Source organism: Cuculus canorus, chromosome 9 (assembly GCF_017976375.1).
Source record: "Cuculus canorus isolate bCucCan1 chromosome 9, bCucCan1.pri, whole genome shotgun sequence".
Classification (NCBI taxonomy): domain Eukaryota; kingdom Metazoa; phylum Chordata; class Aves; order Cuculiformes; family Cuculidae; genus Cuculus; species Cuculus canorus.
Genome location: NC_071409.1, coordinates 25,435,423 through 25,451,989, shown reverse-complemented (window position 1 = coordinate 25,451,989; position 16,567 = coordinate 25,435,423). Strand labels below are relative to the sequence as shown.

General features: G+C 47.5%; 1 protein-coding gene across 2 annotated transcripts; it reads right to left on the bottom strand.

Moving 5' to 3' along the window:
• Positions 1–843: 843 nt before the first annotated feature.
• IGSF10 (immunoglobulin superfamily member 10) lies at positions 844–14,574 on the bottom strand. 2 transcript variants are annotated; one of them, XM_054074909.1, is made up of 7 exons: positions 14,327–14,574; positions 14,009–14,229; positions 13,070–13,199; positions 10,826–11,216; positions 5,721–10,112; positions 4,203–5,103; positions 844–3,226 (listed from the first exon to the last, which is right to left on the bottom strand). In XM_054074909.1, the coding sequence occupies exons 2-7, from the start codon at positions 14,200–14,202 to the stop codon at positions 1,318–1,320; spliced, it is 7,917 nt and encodes a 2,638-aa protein (XP_053930884.1). In that variant the 5' UTR covers positions 14,203–14,229; positions 14,327–14,574; the 3' UTR covers positions 844–1,317. The 2 variants fall into 2 exon arrangements, with proteins under 2 accessions (XP_053930884.1, XP_053930883.1); XM_054074908.1 differs by having other exon boundaries at positions 14,375–14,574.
• Between the last annotated feature and the right edge of the window lie 1,993 nt (positions 14,575–16,567).

The following is a 16,567-nucleotide window of genomic DNA, read 5'->3' as shown; positions in this document are numbered from 1 at the left end:
AGTACTTCAAAGTCCAGGTTTGAGTCCCGATGGCCAGGTGAGGGTGGTGCAGTGCATTGTGTATTAGCAGGTGAGTGCAAAACCACAAATAAATTACTCTTCCTCTACTCCGCTCTCGTGAGACCCTCACTTTTTACAAGGGCAAGTTCCCTGGGCAACCTGTGCCAGTGCCTCACCACCCTCATCCTGAAGAATTTCTTGCTAATGTCTGATCTAAAACTCTTCCCCCTTCCAGTTCACACCCATTCCCCCTCATCGTATCACTCCATGCCATTGTAAAAAGTCCCTCCCCAGCTTTCTTGTAGCCCCTTCAGGTACTGGAAGGTTGCTATAAGTTCTCCCCACAGCCTTCTCTTCTCCAGGCTGAACAACCCAATCTCTCTCAGCCTGTCCTCGTACGGGAGGTGCTCCAGCCCTCCGACTGTCTTTGTAGCCTTCCTCTGGACCTGTTCCAACAGCTCCATCTCGTTCTTACGTAGGGGACTCCAGAACTGGACACAGGGCTCCAGGTGGGGTCTCACGAGACCAGAATAGAGGGGCAGACCCCCCCCCCTCGCCCTGCTGGCCACGCTGCTTTTGATGCAGCCCAAGACATGGTTGGCCTTCTGGGCTGCAGGCGTACATTTCTGGCTCATGTCGAGCTTGTTGTCAATCAGCACCTGCAAGTCCTTCTCCACAGGGCTGCTCTCAATCACGTCGTCCCCCACCCAAGCCATTCTACAAGTCCATGTTTAAAAATAAGAATAGAATTGTTCTGTGTGTATCATCCCGAAATTCTGCAAAACAGACCGTGTGAAAACAGCTGTATTAGAAAAATACTTCATTACTTGTTTCACCATTGAATGTTTATTAAAAAAAACATACTAAATATTCAGACATATTAAGGTAATCTGCATTACAAAAAAATCTGCTCTTTGGTTCTCAGGTGCTCTTGCTTTATGCATCCACGCTCGTGAGTCACGCAAGGTGGACAACATTAAACCAATACGAAAACGTCTCTCCTTTACTGCAGACTTCTACGTAAGTTTCTAGAAAGTAGTTTTATTTGATATTCAATGTTTGCTGGCAAAGCAAAAGTGCCTGAAGTTTGTTTTTAAGTCCATTTAATCACTGAAAGAACCACTGCTAGATAATAATCCTAGTTCTAATCTTCCTAAGCCCTTCCTCTCTTTTTTTGCACTGTCATTGCAGTCTGAATACTCTGAATGAATTCAGGCACTTACATGCCTATGGCTGCCTTTGATTAAACTTATTCCAAGAATAAACTCAGTCCAGCTGTAGACTTTGTTAACCATCATTTATGCCGTATTTCTTATTTCAAATGATGTGAACGTATGTTACTGTGAAATCACTGCCAAGATGGTTCTTCGCTGTGCACTTGTATGTGCCAGAATCTGAGGGTCGGGGATTCTGGATGAGTAACGTTCCCGAGGGATGAAGCAGTTTGCTTCCAAATGCTCGGTCTTGGTTACCTGTAGAGAGTACCGAGTGGTCAGGGAGTTCCCAGGTAATTTCTGGCTTTGGTATTCCAAGCGCTATGCAGTGGAGCTGAACCGCAGCACCAGGCATCGTGTGTATGGTCTGCGGTGGCCTGCCTGTAATCCTTGGGGCATAGGCTATAATAACGACAGGAACGCTTATAGAGGATTCTCCAGCGTTATTGTGGGCCTTACACATGTAATTTCCTCGGTCGTGAATGGTGGCTTCCCGTATGACCAGAGTGCCGTTTTCCAGCAGCAGGTATTTCCTATTGATCTGCGGCCGATCCAGCACGGAGCCACCCGGCAGCGTCCACACCGTGCTTGGTGGGGGACTCCCGTCAGACAGGCAGTGAAGCGATAGTGGCTCCCCACTAACGCCCTTCACTGGCCCCTTGGGGTGCGTGAGAATAGTGGGCTTCTGGCCAACCTCCACGAGGAGCAGCTTCTCAATGTAACCAACTTTATTCCTGGCAGCACAGCGGTACTTTCCTGCTTTGTCTTTGTCGGGATTGTAGATGGTAAGGGTACCACCGCTATCCGTGAGAAACTGGGAAGTCTTGATGCCACTGGAATACCACGTGCCATTAGGCAACATCCAGCTTATGTCAGGGGGAGGGTTGCCATCCACAGAACAATTCAGTGTTGTAGGTTTTCCAGGTGTTGCTATTATTTTCTCATTGAATGGATTTTTAAAGATCGGTCGCCTTAGCATTTCTAACACCTCCAGCTGCACCACCAACATACTCTCCCCCCCATCATTACGTGCCACACAGATAAATGCTGCTGTGTCAGAAGGCCTTACGTTGCGAATCTCAAGTGTCCCGTTTTGGTGTACTACAATCCTGCTCCCATAATACGGAGCTGTTAGGAAAATATTATCAGGCATGATCCACATAATCTGAGGCGGGGGGTTCCCTTCTGCCCTACAGTCAATGTGTTTCTTTGAATGCCTCACTGCCGTCACTGTCATGATTGTTTTGTTCACATATAAACCATTTATGATAGGGGGTTTAGCAACAACATCCAGCTTATACAATTTTGTATCATCCCCTCCAGGATTACGAGCGACGCACATGTACTCCCCGGCATCTAACAGTTTGACTTGACCGACTGATAGAGAACCATTAACATGCAGGAAGTATCTGGCTGTTGACGAGGAGATCATGTCACTAGAAGGAAGCAACCAGAATATTTTTGGTTTGGGTTCTCCAGCAGCTTCACAGTCCAGTAATGCTGTATCTCCAGCTTTCACTTTCATGTAAGTCTTGTAATTGTGCTTTATTTGAGGGGCTGCCATGACGACCGTGACATGGATCTTCATTTCATCTCTTCCCAGTGTGTTTTGAGCATAGCAGGTGTAATCTCCTCCTTCTGTTATTCCAGCTTTGTTGAGATACAGAGTTCCATTGTCAAAGAGGATGTATCTGCGAGACCTGTGTCCGCTGTCATCTGCCAGCATCGCGTTATTGATCACCGTCCCATCTGGCAAACTCCAGGATATTTCTGGTGTGGGTGACCCAGAGGCTTTGCAATCCACTTTGAAATCTTTTCCATATGGCACCAGTTTCTTGAAATGCTGTTTCTGGTCAATCTTGGCTGGTTTCATTGTGATCCTGACTTTCATCAGTATAAGATCATCTCCAATTTTGTTTCTTGCGACACACAAATAGTCACCTGCATCCTTTTCAGTAACTGCTTCAATAACCAAGGATCCATTGGGGTAGACATGGATTCGACTTCCCATTCTGTTGGGGAGGGAGAAAGAGGAAAAGAATTATGGAGCAAAATGCTGGAGCCAAATACTGAGCACCAAGACTGACCGACAGTATTAACAACACGATATGCTACAGCAAATCTCTCCAAAGGCCCTGTGTCCACACCACCTGCAGACCTGGTGGTTTATGACCTGATGCAGCAGTTGCTTTGGTTGTTTCGTGGATGTGCACGCACTCGCTGACTCTACGTAGGTGTGCAAAGCTGCACGTTGCCAACTATGCCTCCCTGAAAACTGTGCTGTGAACAAATAAGCCTGGTGAATCTTGCGTCCCTCATCCTGCCAGCCGTTGCTCCTCTCCCTTGTGCTTCTCCTTGCAGGTAACCTTCATACTTGCCCCTGGCTAGTGGCAGCTGGCAGTGCTGCTGCACCTTGTCCAGACCAGCACTTGGTACCCAGTGATTGTTCTCTGGCTGCGTTGCCTGCAGCAGGGCACGGACCTTCCTCTCCCTTAGCCCATATCCAACTTCTCATGAGCCTGCTAGGAATATCCTGATCTGGGACTGTCTCTCCCAAAGAGAAGGTGAAGAGTTGCTGTGGGAGGGGTTGCAGGGAGGGAGGCTCTCAAAGGTAGACTTGGCAGAGGTGTCCCTGCCCATCACAGACGGGGTGGAACTACATGACCTTTAAGGTCCCTTCCAACCCAAACTATTCTATGGTTCTATAAAACGACCAAAATTCAGCCAATGTGTGATTAACATCAATTTCCTTAATTCAAAGACTAGTATGTGTTTTGGTATGATCTGACCCACTTATGACAATTGATGCGGTCTGTTATTAGCCATAGAATAACAAGCCAGCGTCACAGACGTTTCACCACTGTTAAACATTTAGTGTCAACTTCAGTTCACAGTGTAGTTTCAGTGATGTAACAGTCTCTTACACCAGCATGAGACAAGACAGCATTTGAAGTTTCAAAGAGCGGAGGAAAAAATAAAGACTCCTACCTGTGCCACTGGTCAACAACTGCCTTGGAAGGTAACCTCCAGATGATCCTGGGTTTTGGCTCCCCAGTTGCCGTGCAGTTCAGAAGCAACTTATCCCCAAAATTCAACTGAGTCATTCCTTGAGAGGCAGTAGCTATTTTTGGAAGTGTATCCCTGTGTTCTACCACGAGGCTCACCACCCTCCTTTCCGAGCCAGTCGAGCTTGTGGCTATGCATTCGTAATTCCCGCTGTCAGAAGGAATGATGTTGTTGAGGTGGAGGGTACCGTTGGAGAACAGGAACAGCTTTCCATTTACAAACTGCAGAGGCTTCACCACTGTGCCATCAAAGAGGACCCAGTGGACAGTGGGCTGAGGATTTCCTTTCACGGTGCAAGGGAGCTGCATGTTTTCCCCCATCGTTCCTTCAACACGTTGTCTCTTCTCTTCCAGAATAGCGGGAGGTGCCGCAATGACCTGCAGTTTTACAACCAGCGTGTCGGTGCCCGCTGGGTTTTTAGCCACACACGTGTAGAGGCCCCTGTCGTAAACAGTGACTGCCTCGATAATTAAAGTGCCATCTGGTTCCACATGAACTTTGTCGTTTCCTGGAGAAGAGTCGGAGATGTGCGTTTTATTTGCCAGAACCCACAAGACGGTGGGAGGCGGCCTGCCCTCAGCTCTGCACTTGAGTGCCACTGGCTTTCCGGAGTGAGCGGTGAGGAGCTGCCACCTGCCACCGGTGATGCGGGGTGGGTAGGCCACTACTGACAAGGTGACCAGGAGTCGTGCCGTGCCGTGTGGGTTGGCTGCGGTGCACAGGTACTGCCCACGGTCCTCCAGGCCTGCCCGGGCGATGGCGAGCGTGCCGTTGGCAAACACCATCCACTGGCTGTCACCTCGGCTTTCCACACCACCGGTCCCTATGGAAGCAAGGGGACAACAGCGTAGCACGTCAGAACCTCTGTCTTCTGTTTCTTTTTACTCAGTCCCTGAAAACACTTTCCTTATCCTGGTCTGCTGTGCTCAAATAACCAAGACATTAGTGATAAGAAAGAGAGAAATAACAGTGTTTTGCACGTACAGTAACAAAGCTTTAAAGTAAACCCAAAATTTAGTCCTCAGTAGAGACAAAATTTAGATAAAGCAGATGGTTCTTTGCATATTAAAAAATATTTTGGCATAATCTTAACTTGATTTGATGGTTTGTTACCACAGGGAGATTCTTCTCACTTGTCTCTCACTCTTCTGAAATAGCAGGTAACATACAATAAATACTGAAATCTCACAATAAGCACAGAATTATAGTTAAATATCGATTTGGGGGGTTTTATTTCCCTAATGAGCTGTTTCATACTTAGCAGTAAGAGACTAGCAACTATGCTGGGATATCGTTCTTTTTCACTGTTTCACAGTTCATCTTTTCACTCACACTTCACGGTATTCTTAAATGAAACAATATCTGAGTTTGACATACAAAATCTGCCAAATTACAAGACTGTAATGGGAGGTAAATTCTAGAGAGGTTTATTGAGCATACCTGATGATATTTTGGTCCACTGTATTGTTGGACGAGGGTTACCAGTAGCTTCACAAGGAATAAAAGCATCTGAATTAGCCAGCACAGTAAAAGCAGCTAATTTTCCTCCAATTATTCTGGGCTTCGCAAAGTGATTTCTACTTAAAGAGTCCAGGGCTGTAGGATTGTTGCTGGTAGTTCCTTGATCTTGTCTGTTTTCAGACCAGCCTTTGGCAGAAATGTCCTTGTCCCTTCCCCACAGAGGAGCGTGCGGAGTTGTGATTGGTGATGACTTCACTATGGTCAGTGTGTTGACAGTTAACGTGTTGCCTCTCTCCATGGCTTTAGCAGAGGGCTTCTGGTGGAATGTGATTTCCCACCCTGGAGGTGACGTGATTCTCACAGTATGTGAAGGTGGCAGAGCTCCTGTTGGGGCTGGCAGTGGGGTGGGATGCTGAGTGCTGCGGGGAGAGGTGTCTGTGGGTGCTGCAGGAGCTCTGGTACTTGACTCAGTTCTTGCTGGGAATGGGGGCTGTGCAAGGTGGTTTTCTTGGGTAACTCTCTCTTCCATTTTCAGCTGTGGTTTTTCACCTGCTATTGCAGTGGCTTTGATTTGCTGAGCAGATTCTGACCCAGATGTCGCACCGACTATGGCAAATTGTGTGCTTGTGGCGCTGGAAGGCACTGAAAGCAGTGGTGTGGTTTGGATGGGTGTGGTGGGGCTGGAAGCAATAGGACTGTCAGGTGGCAACGTGGCTGGCTGGCTGTTCCTCTGTGTGATGGGAGCCATGAATGTTGGTGTGGCTGCTGTCAGCATCTGCTGAGGTGCCTCTGGTGTGTGAAGGGTCCACAGCACTGGTATTTTTGTCACTGAGCCTGTGCTTGCACTCTCAGAGAGAGGGTTTACAGGCATGGTTAATGATTTAAGTGTTGTCACGACAGGCATGGCTGTATTCTGCGACAGAATCGCTGCAGTGCTGTGGCTTGCAGTCACACTTTGTGAACCAGATGTTTTAGGGGGCCTCCTCCTTCTCTGACCTTTCCTTCTTCCCACTCTGGATATTTTACTTTTGGTGATTTTGGTGTCAGATGGAGGAGTAATAATAGGTGTAAGCATTGGCTTCACACTTGTTACATCCATTGCTTTGGTCACACCAGTTACAAGATTGGAGTACGAACGTGGGTTTGCAGTAAGATGTTCTTCTGGTTTCCCACTGCCATAACGAATGGGCTTGTTTAAAGACCAAAAATCACTGCTGTGAGTCCCACCTGTATTAGGCGTAAAGTGCAAAGGAGGCGTTTTGGACATTGGTAATGCTGCCGTAGTTTTAGGAAGCATGGTTGGCACTTCTGATGATAGAAAGATATCCGTCTGTTGTTTTGGTTGCTTCTGAAGAAGGACCTCTTTTTGTGCACTATTTCCAAAGATTTGTTCCCTAGTAGTGTTTCCTCTTTGTGATTTTTTTGCTGAGGTTCTAGGCTTAATGCTGGCTGAGACTGATTCAAGGGTAGGAGATATCTTAGTGCTTATAGGATGTGTAATTTTTGTCATAACATCAGCTGTGTGGAGTGCCCTTGTTGGTTTTCCCATACCAAACAGTTGAACTCGATCAGAATTTGTAATCTGAAATGGAGCACTGATCTCTGGTTTCCACTGAGGAGTATCTTGGGTGCCTTTTGTAATTAAAGGCATGAGTGTTGTGGCAGCTTTTTGCCTTGCACTGGCTTTGTTCTTCTCTTCCCCGAGGAACGCTGTGTTTTGATGAGTACCCTCTGGGTGCTCCAATGGCATATCAATGGTAGAGGGGGAGGCCAGAGGTGCTTCTGGGCTAAATGGGTTGAGGGAGCTGCTTATATGATTTAAAGACGGTAAATTTGATAGAGATTTCATATTCAGTTGAACACCTGCAGCCACATCTGTACTTCCTCTGACAGATCCTGGCCTCCCAAAATTATATCTGTGCTCTTTAATATTTGGAATACGTCCTGGTGTAACAATTCGTCTCCTACCAGAAACCTTCCTTCGTCTTCCATATTGCTGCTGGGTCTGGGGTGTATGGGGTGTAACGTCCTGAATAATCTGCATTTGCTGATGTGTTATGATAGGTGAGGCTAATGGTGCCTTAGGAGTTACTTGTTTCTGACTACTATGAAAATAAATGTGACCAAATTCAGGACTTGGGTCACTGACTGTCACTACAGATACCTGATCATCTGCTTTGGTGGAAATCTCATTAACAGACTCAGTAAAAGCACGTGGCTTGCCTGCTGTGTTTTGGGAAGTTACAGACTTGCTGGTGTCTGTAACATCTGTCACGGGTATCGTAGATAGAGATTTTAAATGCTGGTTATTACTTTCTTCAGAATATACCAAGCTTTGCCCAGCAGGGAGCACTCTAGATGTTCTACTTGCTCCATTTGACAGAGTTGAGTTTTTTATACCCTCTGCTGATATTTGACTTAAATCAGATACCTCCCAAGTGTTTGTAATTGTAGGGTTTACATATGTATGTGGCCGCCTACTGTCAGATGACACAGACTGTGAAAAAGGAGAGGGCAGGGGAGTGACTGCCTCTACAACCAGGAGAGAGGCTTCCCTCGCAAGAGCGTTACTGGCAGTCCTCTCAGCCCCTGTGGTTATCACGCTCCCCAGAGTAAATACAGTGGCTGTCTTCGTTACTGGCATCATGAATTCTTCCTCTGGAGACATGAGATCCCCAGATGTTTCCTCCTCACCCCCAGGTACTGCTGAGAACTGAGGGACTTGAGTGGGTGGTGGTGTTGCAACATCTCCTTGTTTTCCTATCAATGTTGAGTTCCTCTTTGTTTTTTCCAAAAAGGCCGCCCAGCGCTGCGGATCGACCCTCCTGGCTGACGAAACAAACTGTCTTCTGTGTCCTCTAAACCGCCTGCTCGTTTTGTCCCTGTAACGCCTGTAAGTCATCTTCCCGAAGTTGTTCCTTTTATATGCCCAGTTTCTGGATGCTGAGGCAGCAGGTTCCTGATTAACTGTCAAGGCAGCTGGAGTAGCTAAAGGATGCTTCTGTGCTGCAGCAGAGGCCAGCATTGCGTCGCCAGAGCCATGACCCTCTTCCCATTCTCCCACAGCTACCTGCTTTTCCTTTAGAGCAGTTTCGTCCTTTCTAACTGTTACTTGGAAAACCAGAAGATCAACACCATACTGGTTGGCTGCAACACATCTAAAGTAGCCATTGTCTCGCTCTGTCACCCCCTTTATTCTCAAGGTACCGTTGTCGAAAATCTGTTTGTTCCTTACAGAATGATGAAGAATCACACCCTCAGGTAGGACCCAGCTAATGGCAGCATCTGGAGAAGCGGTGGATGTACAGGGAAGGTAGAGTGTGCTGCCAACAACTGTAGAAAGGTGAGCTCCGTTTACACTATCGTCTTCCACGTGAGGTTCCACCACAGTAATTCTGAATGTGACAGTATCTGCATCGTTGTGATTTGTGCCTATGCAGTGATAAAGCCCAGTGTCAAAAGCATCGGCTGTCCGTAATGTGAGCGTTCCAGTTTGAACTACTAGAATTCTTCCATCCTCACTGATATATGGAGCTCTCACCTTGCTTCCATCAGCCAATATCCACTCTATTGTAGGAGCTGGTTCTCCAATTGCTTGGCATTCCAGTTCTATGGTTCCCCCGACCAAAACAGTGCGCTTTGTTTGTGTTGAGTTATCCCTGGGGATGATGGTCCAGTCACTTCTTGCCTGCTTTGTGTCAGCACTGGGCAAAACAATCTGAGCATCTGTGAAGTACTGGATGTGCAACGTGTTTAGTGTGGTTGTTGTCCTGTCTAGCTGTAATGCCACTTGGCTTTGCATGAACCAAGATGGTTCAGCTCTCAGTTCAGTCTCTATATTGGTAAAAAGTTCCTCTTTTTCAGAGTGGATTTGTTTATATTTGTACGTAATAGAAGGCACGTTAGTTACTAGGACATTCCTTTCCAGTCTTAAGGGAGAATTACTGTACAGTGCCAATATGCTCCACAGCTGCTGAATATGTTCAAAATCAATGCCACAGACCAGAAACGCTGAGACTGATGTTTTGAGTACTGTATTGTTGCCGTCTTTGTCCAATGAGATGGGAGACATTCCTTTAGGTGTTTGGATGTTGCAAACCAAGTTACCTTGATTTCCTGCTTGGTCAGTCATGTTCAAAACCATGGATCCTATAGGAGCTATGAAGTCCTTGGGAGATATGGACCCAAAATCCCCATCGTCTGGCACTGTGAGGTTTTTAAACTTCAGGGAGTCGTGTATGGCTGGCTTAGTGCAGGTTAATGATGCAGAAGGAATATCCACTAAGCTTTTCCCTTTGTGATTTTTGGGACTAGCACAAACTGGGCATTGCTGAGCACCAGAACCTCTGTCATTTTTGCACTTTACGACATCTGAAGGGAAGAAAAATGCAGTAAGCCTTTATGATACAGTTTTTAGTATTAATAAAGACATAGCTACCAGCAAGTTGTTCTCTTGAATAAAATGTTAGCAAAGCTTATCTTGAATTAACCTATGAAAACTACAGTAACCTAAGAAAACATGGATTTCCTCTGAGGAAACTGCTTACGTACCATTGATCTTGCAGCTCAGTACAGTGTTCTTCTGTCCCCATGGTTTTACACCTTGCAGAGAAGGCTGCCGTGTGGTACATGGCCGTAGCAGTATCCTAAGAGATAGTTTGGGGTAACACTACACTATCGTGTGCCACCTTTACTCACAGCAGCAGCAGAGAAGCTCTCCGAGTCCCATTCCTTATTTCTTTTTGGAATAATTGAGTACAATATGGCATTTGCTCTTGCCAGTTACATAAAAATTGGCTTCCTTATTCCCAGTGGAGTCTCCTGGTGCACAGAAGCTTTGGACTGGCCAAGGAAAACATTGTATTAAGGACAGCTGCACTTGGGAATGGGTTAAGACAACTAGATTTATTTGATTTGGGAAACTGAATGCTATTAATCTGTTTATCCTGATTATGTGCACCTACAAAACTCCTGCCTTCCTCCTTCTGGGAGAATAAATAAACAAATTAAGGCCAATGACCTTTATCAGAAAGAATGAGATGCTATAACATGATTAAAAAGAATAAACAAAGCCTTCAGCTCACCTGGCCTCTGTTTTGCCCATTCTGCAAACCACTGTAGACTGCAGTCACAGGACCATGGGTTTCCATGAAGATAAATGCTCTCTAGCTCAGAAATGTAGGAAAACATATCTTGTGGTAGCGAAGTCAACACATTGTCAGACAAATATATGTGCTTCATGAAGGATATTTTAAATATTTGGCTGTAGCGCAAGGTGACGAAAGTATCTGGATGAAGCTGCTTCAGCACATTTCCTTCCAAGTGGACCAGCCTCAGTGATGTGAGTCCATAGAAAACGTTGGGATTTACAAACTCAATTTTATTGTGGTCCATATCCAACCGTACCAAGCTCTTCAGACCATAAAAAACGTCCTGCTGAAGTACTCTGATCTTGTTATAACTCATTTTTAAGACCTGTTGATGGAAAAGTATCAAGTGCATAATATTAACCTGTGGTATAGTTATAAGACTCCTAACAAATTTTGATTGATATTTACTCTGTGAAGTGAAAGTGCTTCAATAGACCAGTAGTGCAAGTGATTGGGAAAAAAAATGAGTAGGAGGAATTGTTTTTAAATGCAGTGTTAGTTGCAGGACTAAAAGGATGCTTTTCTTGTCCCAACAGTCCCGCAAGGTGACACTTCTGCAGCCAAAATGCAGTGATTAAAATAATGCAATGCTTATTTCTCATTCAGAAATCCCAATTACACCACACTTATGGAAAGGGTAAACAGAATTTGTCCATAAACTGTGGCAGTGATTGTTGTTCCAGCCAGTGTGAGGACTGTAATGATGCATTCCACACTCTATTGGTTTTGATGTTGAACCAATGGAACTGCCAAGCGTGTTCCCCATTTCAGGGTTTGTGTCCTGTGTGACCTGCGCTTGCCAAGCCTCAATATTTCGGTGCCACCTGTTGCTACAGGTTAAAAGTCAAACTCATACCCAGGAGATGAACAAATCTGGCATGTTGCTGCAGCATTAAATACGGTACCCAAGACGGCCTTTCTGTCACTACTCTTCCTGTCATAATTCCACTGTCATAGTCACGAGTTCTGTATTTAGAAAATTAGTGAGAAAAAAATGTACAAAACGACAATAATGTGCAAGTTTGTTTTATTTGCCAAATAGGAACGCATTAGAACTGCCCACAGTTGTGCTGCCACCTTGCTTGTTGATAAGGGAGGAAAGGTTTATAGGACTCCACGAAGCTCATGTCATTAAATGTGTTGCAAGGAGCTAACGAGCAAGCTTTCAGGCCCAGACCTCCTGTTTACGAGGGCTAACGAAACCTGGAGATCTGCATGTTCCACAGCTCACCTGGTTTCTGCCCTACCCTTCCACCCCACCAGTGAAAACACCAACTGAGCCAATACTATCTGAACAGCTTAGGTCTCTCATGTTCTTAATTCATCACAGCTATGATGTTGTTACTCCTCTGTGGCAGCTACTGGCAGCTCCAGATGGAAATTTAACTGGAGAATAAATGTTACCTGTACATCGAATTAGTTGGGAACGGTTGTTCCTAAATAATCCCGTAAATCCTTCTTTATCTATGAATATCTACGTGGCACAGTGAGATACTGCAGTAGCTCCAGAATCCTTGTATGACATCATGCATTTACTAATTTCTATAATATATGTAAATCTAGGTAATATTTTTATAAATAGATAATATTTCAGTAAAGAACAAAACAGGCATCAACTACTACATTTTAGAAGTCCAGAGGTTTATATTAGATTATAAAGCCAAGGAACTGTAGGTTTTTTTAAAGCATTAAAATATTTATATGTAACATGTTCAGTTTCTGTTCAGCAGGAGCCTTTTTAAATGAAGGGACAGGACTACATTGTACTGAAAGGAAGGGGAAATATGGATGGAAAACCATCCTAAAAAAATAAAATTGACTAAAAAATGATAACCAGTTTCCTTCCACAGTAGGAGTAGTTAGAGCTCTGCAATCTTTCTCTCTTGTGTGCAGCTGCTCTTGGCTGTTAGGATACTGCTGACAGATATCTACCACTAGGTTCGTCACGCTCTTTAAACTGTAGCTGAATGCCGATCTGGGAAGGAAAGACATTTCCATGAGGATACTGGGTCGTGAAGGCCCTCGTCTTTTGCATGTATGCAGTAAGAAACGGGAAACCAAACTGTCATAGACTGCTGATCAGCTTCCAATTATCAGTATTCCTACAGACTGTTTAAAAGTCATGACAAAATTAAGATAGGTGATATCCCAATTAAGATTAGGTTATTTAATTCTTACCTGTAATGAATATAAATCACTGAACACCTTATTGGGGATTGTATTTATCTCATTGCTGTGCAGCATCAGTATCTCCAGTTTCTTCAGGCCAGAAAAATCTGTTTCCATCAATTTAAGCAAGTTGTTGTACCTGCAAGAAACATTTCACCCCGGACCGGGGTTTAGTCAGGCAGCCAAACTTCAGAAGTCTTAAAACAAACAAAACCCAAACCGAAGAACAACTCTTGCAAATGCATAAAGGTAGGCAGCACGCCCAATAGGGACAAAAAAAAGTTGTATTGATTCAGTGGTCAGGCAGATGCCTTATGCATTAATTAATGTATTTCACATCTGTCCCACACCTCAGGTAAACCATGCGCCTCTAAAAGTACTGGCACTTCATTGTTAAGACTTCACATAGAGGACTTCTGTACAACAAGTAAAGGAACTCTTGGAACGGGTCTGGAGGAGGGCACGGAGGTGATCCGAGGGCTGGAGAACCTCTGCTGTGAGGACGGGCTGAGAGAGTTGGGGTTGTTCAGCCTGGAGAAGAGAAGCTTCAGGGCAGACCTTAGAGCAGCTTCCAATGCTGAAAGGGGCTCCAGGAAAGCTGGGGAGGGGATTTTTCCAAGTCCTGGAGTGATGGGATGAGGGGGAATGGCTTTAAACTAGAAGGGGAAGACTGCGATTAGACATTAGGAAGAACTTTATAAAGAGGGTGGGGAGGCCCTGGCCCAGGGTGCCCAGAGCAGTGGTGGCTGCCCCATCCCTGGAGGGGTTCCAGGCCAGGTTGGATGGGGCTTGGAGCCCCTGATCCAGTGGGAGGTGTCCCTGCCCATTGCAGGGGTGGGACTGGATGGGCTCTGAGGTCTTTTCTGACCCAAACCACCCTGTGATTCTATGATTGCTTTGCAAATTGTTGCCAGGTGACGGCGTTTATCACCTGGAGGTTACACCTACCCCAGGTTGATGCGCTCCACGTTGTCCGGGACGCTCGGTGGGACGGCTGTGAGGGAGCGGAAGGTGCAGTGCAGCTCGGTGGGGCCGTAGCAGGCGCAGGGCCGGGGGCAGGCGGCGGCCCCGGGCAGGGCGGACAGCCAGGCAGCCAGCAGGGGCCCGAGCCACCCGCGCCCGGCCCGGCGCACCGCCTCCATCCCGCGGGGCGGCGAGCGAGCGGCTCCCTACGGGGAAAACAACGCATTGAGCGCGACGCCCGTGGAGAGACGCTGAGTTTTCAGCTTGAGGAGAACGATTTCACTCGAAAAGAAAACGACTCACGAGACAAGACGCCAAACCTCGCGGTTTCCCCCCCCTCGCGTTTCACACCCGTGGGATGGAGTCTGTCATCCTACAGCCTCACGGCGCCCCGGGGCCACGCGAGCGGCCGCTCCCGGGTCGAGGGTTCCTTTGGGAGGAAGAAAAGGCGGAATCGAGCAATGCCATGGCGATCCGCTAGCGATTTATCCCCGGGAAGGAACACGTCAGCTGCTCTCTTGCCAGTAATTATCCCGAGCCGCGTGCGCTAATTGCCCGTCCCCACCGCGCAGCCCCTGCGCGGGCAGAGCGCCGCCTCAGCCTCCTCCCGGGGGGCTCCGCCGCCGGCAGCGGGGAGGGAGGGGCCCCTGAGACCCCCGCAGCCCCGGCTGGGATGGGGGGAGAGGGCTGCGATGGGGACCCCAGGGGGGACCCTGGGTACTGCTCCGCCCGCTCTCCTGTCCCGAGCGCCGCCCCTCCGCTCCCGCTGCCCCTCTTCTCCCCTGCCCCGCTCTCCCCGCTCTCCCTCTCCTCTACCCCAAGCCCTTTCCCAGCTCCCCTCTGCCCTCCTCTCCCCCGCCTGTCTCCCCGCTCCCCTTCTCCCCCTCCCTGATGCTCCCCTCTCCCTCAGGCTCCTCTGCCCCTCTCTACACCCTCCTCTGTTCCTGCCCCGCTCCCCCTGCCCTTTCCCCTCTCCCCCGTCCTCCTCTTTCCCCGCTCCCCCTGCGCCGTTCCCCATTCCCTTTGCCCTCTCCCTCTCTTTCTCTGCCCCCTCTCCTCGCTCCCTTCTGCCCCATTCCCCCTGCCCTTCTCCCTTCTCCTCCATCCATCCCTCTCCCTGCTCCCTCTGCTCCTCTCCCCACTGCCCCTGCCCTGTTCCCCTTGCCCTTCCCCCTCTCCCCATGCTCCTCTCCCTCTCTCCCCCGCCCCACTCTTCCTGCCCCACTCCCTCTGCCCTTCTTCCCTCTCCCCACGCTCCTCTCCCCCTCCTCCCACTCCCCCATGCTCTTCTCCCCCTCTCCCCCTCTCCTCTCTCCCCATCCTTCTCCCCACTCTCCCCCGTCCTTCTCCCCACTCTCCCCCATCCTTCTCCCCACTCTCCCCCTCTTCCCGCTCCCCATGCCCCTCTCCCCACTCTCCCCCATGCTCCTCTCCCCCTCTTCCTGCTCCCTATGCCCCTCTCCCCACTCTCCTCCGTCCCTGCTCCTCTCCCCTCTCCCCCACCCTTCTCTCCTCTCCTCTCCCTCCCCCACAGCCCCATCACCCAAAGAAGGCAGCAGCCAACATTTGCCACCGTAGGGAAGTTCATCTGAGATGCCTCCAAAACACTGAGTGATGATCCTTTAGCACTAAGTTTGCTTTTCGGGGAATGATTTACCTTCCTTACTGAAGTCCATCAGTACTTCAGCTCCTCGTGCTTTGCTACAGGGTGTTAATTACAGCCGAAGAGCCACCAGTGGGCTGAATATCAGGTACCGCTTGTGAGTTTATGGCATTTTAATCAGCGCGCCGTGTCTCGCCATCGCCTGCTTATCGCAGCAGGCTGGCAGTCTCGAAGTGATGCTTTCTGTTGTTATCCTCAGAAAGAGTGCGTGATTTACTAAATGACAATGTTCCTCCAGGGGAATGAATCACAAAATGCCTTTGGAGTGTCTATGAAAGTCCCTTCTTGGCAGAATCGATCTAAATCCAGGAGGAGGGACGGCTCCTGCAAGAGATGTGAAAGTTCTGGTCCTCTCTCTCTCTCAGCAAATAACTGTTTGTATCAAAGAAAATGAAATTGCTGGCGGAGCATTTACAGCATGAACAAAGCAGGTGCTAATTCATGTCAGTGTTGAGATATTTTAGCTAATTTGCCACAGTCGGGAATGAAGATCCAAGGAGCTGAACCAGTGGCACAGACCCAAGGGTCCTCCTACCATACTCACCCTTATTTCTGAATGACAAAATAAACCCTATTAAGACCACATGGAAAATGGAAGATACTTAATCTGCGGCATGACAGTATTTTTCATTATTGATTAAACCTCAGAACACTTGGGAAAAGGTAATGGTAAGAGCCAGGTATTACAAACTTGAGCTGGCTGTGTTATTGAGTCTGGTTAGGGTCACTACCTATTTTTCTTAGGATTAAACATGAAAGATGTAAGACGATGCAAAGCATGAATTATTTAGTGAATTCTGGAAGCTTACTCAAAATTACTTTCTCTCTTTTTGCAGATGTGGATATATTACTGCAAATATATCCACGTGTATTATTTCTTG

What these genes read in the sequence shown, in the direction of transcription:
- IGSF10 (XM_054074908.1), bottom strand. Translation starts at nt 14,395, where the DNA reads ATGACAGACTCCATCCCACGG. An exon ending in TGACAGACTCCATCCCACGG is followed by an intron (nt 14,230 to 14,374) that starts GTGTGAAACGCG and finishes TTTTCCCCGTAG; the next exon opens with GGAGCCGCTCGCTCGCCGCC. An exon ending in GTGGAGCGCATCAACCTGGG is followed by an intron (nt 13,200 to 14,008) that starts GTAGGTGTAACC and finishes TGTTTCTTGCAG; the next exon opens with GTACAACAACTTGCTTAAAT.